At 51.0% G+C, this 6558-nt stretch overlaps 1 protein-coding gene across 1 annotated transcript in view; it reads right to left on the minus strand.

Annotated features, from left to right (window-relative positions):
- Positions 1–6558, minus strand: part of ABCG1 (ATP binding cassette subfamily G member 1) — an 83793-nt gene that overhangs the window by 28732 nt on the left and 48503 nt on the right. The window contains exons 2-3 of the mRNA XM_023739093.1: positions 2652–2769; positions 442–574 (exon numbers count right to left, since the gene is read on the minus strand). Of these exons, the coding sequence (XP_023594861.1) occupies positions 442–574; positions 2652–2769 (251 nt within the window). The remainder of the gene's footprint in view (positions 1–441; positions 575–2651; positions 2770–6558) is intronic.

Consider the following 6558-nt stretch of genomic DNA (forward strand, 5'->3'; position numbering starts at 1 on the left):
ACCTGGCAGATGGGCCAGTTGGTGATTAAGACCCTCGGAGCCCTAATTAAGGAACCAGGTTCACTGGGACTTGGCCCCAAAGTCACAGAATGACTCAAGGATGGACTGATGAGGAAGGAAAAGCTCTGGGCCCACTGGGAGAATAGGATTGTGGTTTCCCAGGGAATGATCAGCCCTTCTCAGAAACTTGACCCCAATTTTACCATCCAAGGACTGTGAGAATGCAGGGTCTTGGGCGTTTGTTTTCAACGAAGCTGGCCAAATAGCACGCCTCTTTGGTGTGAGAACCTTGCTAGAAGGAGGGGTTGCTGACCACTTGCAGGTGGCCTGGCGGAGCCGCCAGCCCCACGTGTCACTGAGTACTTGACAATGCTTCTGTCTAACGTGGAGGAGAGAGGTGAGCAGCCAGGTGGCCGAGCAGCAGGCTGGTGGGGGACTCACCATCATGGCCTCTTGGACGGTGAGGTGTGGCAGCAGCATGTCGTCCTGCATGATGTAGCAGGACACCTTCCGGAAGCAGCGCAGGTCCCGCGGCATGCCGTTGATGAGGACGGCCCCTTTCATACCCGTCTCCCTGCAGAGCAACAGGAGGAGAAGTGTCAGCGCCCAGCAGCCAGCTCCTCCTGCTCCTCCTCCCCCCACTCCCTGCCAGCGTCTTCCCAGTGGAACCATCTGCCGTGGAAACACTGAGACACCAAAGGGGATGGGATACCCGGGAAGAGAACCTCAGCCACCTGGAGGAAGGAGTTACACAGAGAAAATGCCCAGCAGGGGAAAGGGAAGCCAAGCACACGGCCTCCCTGGGGACGGTCTATTTATAGAAAGTGGTAGGGGCTATGTCTTCTTTGCCTACTAAACAAACAACAAAGATATTCATGGATGCTCCTACCCATGCAGCCACGAGCTGAGATCTACACTCGTCGGCTCTGCAAGGGTTTGTAAGATTGGCTTCTGAGCAATGACCCCACAGGCCAAAGACTGCTGCAGTCAGGAGGTGTGGCCAGTATGTCAGAGCCTATTTCCGGGGACCCAGCTCAGACACCAACTGGGAAAGAGCACCCAGCTTGGTCCTCGGGCGCAGGTGTCTCAGGGAGAAGAGGGCCGGGGCCCTAGTCCAGCTCAGCCAAGCAATGGTCCTTCTCCACCAGGGAAGGCTGTTCTCTCTGACCACGGTGCATAGGTTGGGAGCATCCCAGCGGAAATGTGAAGATGGAAGGGACATGGCCTCATCAGCCAGACTTGTTCATTTGTTCATTAATTAATTCATTCAAAGACCTTTGACTGAGTGCCCATACAGCCTGATTCCCTTCAGGGTGCAGCGACCTAGCCCTGGGAAGTGGCGATGCCTTAGCTTGTCTATCTCCTGCTAAGGATTCATCTTTTCCAGCCCTGCCTCCCAGATGCTATGGAGAGCAGAAGAGCAGAGTCTGTGGATGGAAACCAATGAATGAATTGACATTCTGGTGTCCCCCTTCATTCAGCCCATCACTGTGATTGCAGACCTGTTGGTGGGTCTCTTCTTTCCTCCAGAAAACGGGCTGGCATCCAGGGCATCCCCCTGGATACCAGGCTGTAGGCTGCCATCTGGAATGCTCGAATATGCAAGCACAGTTCAGGTGGCCCAGGGGCTTTGGTGATGTGCTGGAAAAAAGCTGCCCCCCCCCAGGAAAGACTCCACTCTCCTGTGCCCTCTCATGATCTTGGGGAGTGGGAACTTGGCTTTAACCTTTAGAGGTGATGGCAACAGGAAGGATAGTGTCCTTAGTGATATTTCTTGAGACCCTGATTTCCAGCATTAAGGGAGTAATTTAACAGTCCTAAGGAAAGGGGTTTTGTCTTTTTTTTTTTTTTTTCAGTAATTTCTGATTATTGTTTACTATTTTCTAAAGGTAACAAGTGTAACTCATGGTAATTGAAAAGAGCTGACACAAGGGAGTTTTTTTTTTAATTTTTACTTTTAACACTTCTAAATGTTCTGTTTTCTAACCATTCACAATGAACCACTGGGCATGAGCTTGGACAGTGTGGATTCCAAGATAGTAAACAACCAACGTAATCACAGGCAAAATGTTCAGGAACTCTGGACCTCAGCCAAACAGTTCTCCTTATTGTCTTCTGAAAATGCTTTGTCTTACTCTTCAACCTTCATTCATACTTGTTCTTTTAGAATCCCCTCCTCCCAACCTTGGCCTTCCTACTTCTTCTTGTCCCGTAAGACCGAGCTGAAGGCTGAGCTCCTTCACGATGTCACATCTGTTCATTCTGCCCTGGGGACCCCTCTCCCTTGAGCCTGTATCCATTCTCCACCCACCATGTGGCAAACATGTCAACTATCATGAAGATGGCGCAGGACCTGGCAACATTTCAATCCGCTATACATAAGGTCACTGGGAATCAGAGCCGACTCAACAACCACCACCTTGCAACACTTTCAATGTTATTCTCTTCCCTGAGCTTTTTCCCTCACAGATTTCATAGCTCCTTGATGATAAAAATCCCTCCTCATACTCCACTGGAGCCATATTGAACCGTGAGAAGTTACCTCCTGTGGACAACAGAACACTTCCAGGTGACGGATTGAAGTAGCTTCGCTGTTCTCGACCGGCCAACACACCTGGGTGAGAAACTTGCTCACCTGTCAGTCTGCTCACCTGTATCCAGCCAGGATGTTCATGAGTGTGGATTTTCCAGCCCCGGAAGGACCCATGATCGCCACCAGTTCACCACTGTTGAATTTTCCAGAAATTCCCTTCAGGAGGGTCTTGTATCCTACAAAAAGCAGATCATGTTGATTTTTTTAATGATCACGGGATTCATTTTGTCTAACACAGGTATGCTGGACTGCAAAACTGTGGCAAAAGGCAACGCTTTTCATGCCACATTATAAAATGTTGAGTTTTAGGCAAGAAAATGGACCTCGTATCTCTTTCATGCCTTTATCTACTTTCTTAATTGCATTTCATGACGTATAATGATGATAAGAATTACCAGTACACACATAATGCTTTAGAGTTTGCAGAGCACTTTCACACACATTATAGAATGGGCAAGGAATCTACCACGCCCATTTGGAATGAGGGAATGGTTATCCACCACCCGTCTGCCAGTGTGTTATGCTGTGGTGGCCTGCATGTTGCTATGATGCTGGAAGCTATGCCACCAGTATTTCAAATACCAGCAGGGTCATCCATGGTGGACAGGTTTCAGTGGAGCTTCCAGACTAAGACAGACTTGGAAGAAAGGTCTGGCAATCTACTTCCAAAAATTAACCAAAGAAAACCCTATGGATCACAGCAGAACACTGTTTGATATAGTGCTGGAAGATGAGCCCCCTGGGTTGGAAGGCACTCACAGTATACAGTGGCCCCAACAATGGACTCAAACATAGCAACCATCATGAAGATGGGGCAGGATCCAGCAACGTTCTGATCTGTTGTATATAACGGTCAGCCAGAAGGGCTGGGTGGCTTGACCAGGCCTGGCAGCCAGTGTGAGTGGGGCCTAAACCCACATCCCACCACTGCCCACCTCACTGCCGCCCCGCCCCCCCATGGTAAACACGTGCATTACGAATGTGTTCCTACAAGAGTGTATCATTTGAAGCCCCATCAAATTGCTTTAGGATTTTTGACAGGTCTCTACTTGAGAGCATTGTAAAAGAAAAAAAGGACACATCCCAAGCAAAATCACAATCCTTTTTTTTTCCAAGTCAACTGTTTAAATGTGCAATAAAGAATAAAACAGAAGCAACAGGGTTAATAGAGGAGTCCTTGTTTGGTGCAAACGGTTAACACACTCAGCTGCCAACCAAAAGGCTGGAGTTTCGAGTCCACCCAGAGGCACCTCAGAAGAAAGGTCTGGTAATCTGCGCTTTGGAGCGCAGTTCCACTCTGACACACATGGGGTCGCCATGAGTCAGAGACAACTCAGTGGCAACTGGTCTCATTCAAAGATAAAGTCTCCTAATTCAGAAACACTTCTCAGTGCAGTATCAGATCAGAGAGTACACCTGGGTGATCAAGAATCACGCAAATGTCATATTTAAGCTCCCAGACCTAATGTTCAAAGGGATTTAATGGGAAAAGGGATATTGGGCTGCTTTACAAACTCGCTTAGTTTAGACTTTCTCCCTAATCAATGACTAGCCCCTCCCTGAAGCCCCAGACCTGTGTGTGTGCATAGGACCCTGGTCCAGGGCCCGGGGACTTCTCTACCTGTCGTTCTCCCACCTCCCACAGATGGGACACCTGGACATTCCAAGCTGTCACCAGGTGCCTCCTTAATTTGGACTGGGAGTCCCTGAGGCCTTGTTTAAATGAGGCAGAGAGAAGCGGAAGCCAAAGGCAGGAAGTCTGAGGCCCTGTGATTCTGACTCATTACGGAGAGCACGTGTCACCTGGGGAGGGTGGAGAGGCGTCCCCGTGAGGAAAGGGCGACAGAGAAAACGGAGCTCAGCCCAGGAGAGCAGTCGGAACCGCAAATGGATCAGGGTCCTAGGGTCGGGGTGTGATGGCAGAGGTCAGCAAATACTAGGCACACGTGAGCCAAAGATTACTCCAGAGCATGGGACAGGGAGCCCCAAAGTTCTCCATCCATCCGGGGCTACATCTACCCTCAGAAAACAGACAGAAGAACCATGGGCAGTGGACACCATTCCTCAGATTAGCCATGCCCCCCACAGCCAGCGGGCCCCTCATGATGGTGCTCCGGGCCTTGGGACCAGGCACTTTGGGGACTCCGGCCCCCTGAGCATGTGCGTGACATCATTAAGGGAGTGCTGCATTCCATGAGCTGCTCATTACGGGCCTCCTGCTGACTTAGTCAGAGTCTGGGTTACTCTCGAGCAAACCTTCTGGGTCATTTCTTCCCGAAGTTCGGAGATGACCTCAGGCTGACCCCCATCAACCAGAGCTGCCTGAGGACACAGAGGGTGGCTGAGGTGACCACTGGCCTCTTGGGCCCCAAGTGTAGTCTACACACCAGGGTCATGAAGCCCCTGAGGGTAACCTCCTTGCACCTCCTTGGGGTTCTGGAAGGTTCTTTCCCTTGGACACATAGGAGAGAACCCATCCATCTTTCTCAGACATAGTCACTATAGGGCACGGTTCTCTGCTTTGACAGAACCTCGTGTTGGCTCTCAGATGTTGAGGTCCATTGGGGCACCAGATAATAGGATTGGCTGGAGGAAGCTCATGGGTCTGGGATTCCAGGACCAGGAGCAGGGCATGGGGTGGGGGACAAGGGAGCACTCAGCCCATTCACGGGAAAGGCAGAATGGGGAGGGCGTGCTATAGACCATGGTTTTGCTCCACGCTGGAACGTGGAGACCCACATGTGAACCCCAGCACTGAACTGAGGCCCCAGTGAGCAGTTACTTTGCCTGATAAGGTGGATAACTCACAATCAAAGAGAGATGTTGGCCCCAAGCTTATGAAGCAGAGCAGAGAGTGCGGGTAAGATGCTGTGGGGCTGTACTCAAGATTCTCTGTGCATGAGACCCGTGTGGAATTCCAAAGTGGAGAAGACACAGACTCAACTTGGGGCTAGAGCCTCTAATGCTAGAAACCTGCTTTTCTTTAAAAAGCAGCACACACCCATTAGGGACTGAAAAATCGTAAAAGTGACATTGGAAACAGAAGTCAAATAAACACTGATTTGCCCAACCCCTGGGCAACCAGAGTTGATCCCAGTGAAGATGATGCGTATTTAGAAGGGATTCTGTAGGTCCCAGTGGGATGTGGAGGGACGAGGTACACACCAGTTAGAGGCTTTCCTGTCACAGCCATGTTTCGTGTGTCTCTACAAACACATATATCTATATTTATGTAATGAAATCATCCTTCTCTACAGAGCCCCACGTTTTGTTCCTCTTATAGAAAAATAAAATGAAGACGCAACGTCTTGGCACTCCCTGCCCTACTTTCCCGCCATCGAGGCCTGCTTAGCCCAGTTCTCGGCATGCTGGACGCACCGCCTGCCTTCACACACCTGTCCACACTTGTTGACACACATGCGTGTGCACCACTGCTTTGGTGGTTGGGTAGCAAGTTCCCAGATGACAACAAGCCCAGAATCACCTGAGAGGCAGGGCAATTAGATGCTCGTCATCAGTCCACCCGGGGTGCTGGTGTTCTGTCTTTATAACAACCAGACCAAAACCCAGAGCACCACAGCCACCCAAATCCAGGTCACCACAGCCACCCAAACCCAGAGCACCACAGCCACCCAAACCCAGAGCACCACAGCCACCCAAACCCAGGGCACCACAGCCACCCAAACCCAGGGCACCACAGCCACCCAAACCCATGTCACCACAGCCACCAAAACCCAGGTCACCACAGCCACCCAAACCCAGGGCACCACAGCCACCCAAACCCAGGTCACCACAGCCACCAAAACCCAGGTCATCACAGCCACCCAAACCCAGAGCACCACAGCCACCAAAACCCAGAGCACCACAGGTACCCAAACCCAGGTCACCACAGCCACCCAAACCCAGAGCACCACAGCCACCAAAACCCAGGTCACCACAGCCACCCAAACCCAGAGCACCACAGC

Source organism: Trichechus manatus, unplaced genomic scaffold, assembly GCF_000243295.1.
Source record: "Trichechus manatus latirostris isolate Lorelei unplaced genomic scaffold, TriManLat1.0 scaffold00128, whole genome shotgun sequence".
NCBI lineage: Eukaryota > Metazoa > Chordata > Mammalia > Sirenia > Trichechidae > Trichechus > Trichechus manatus.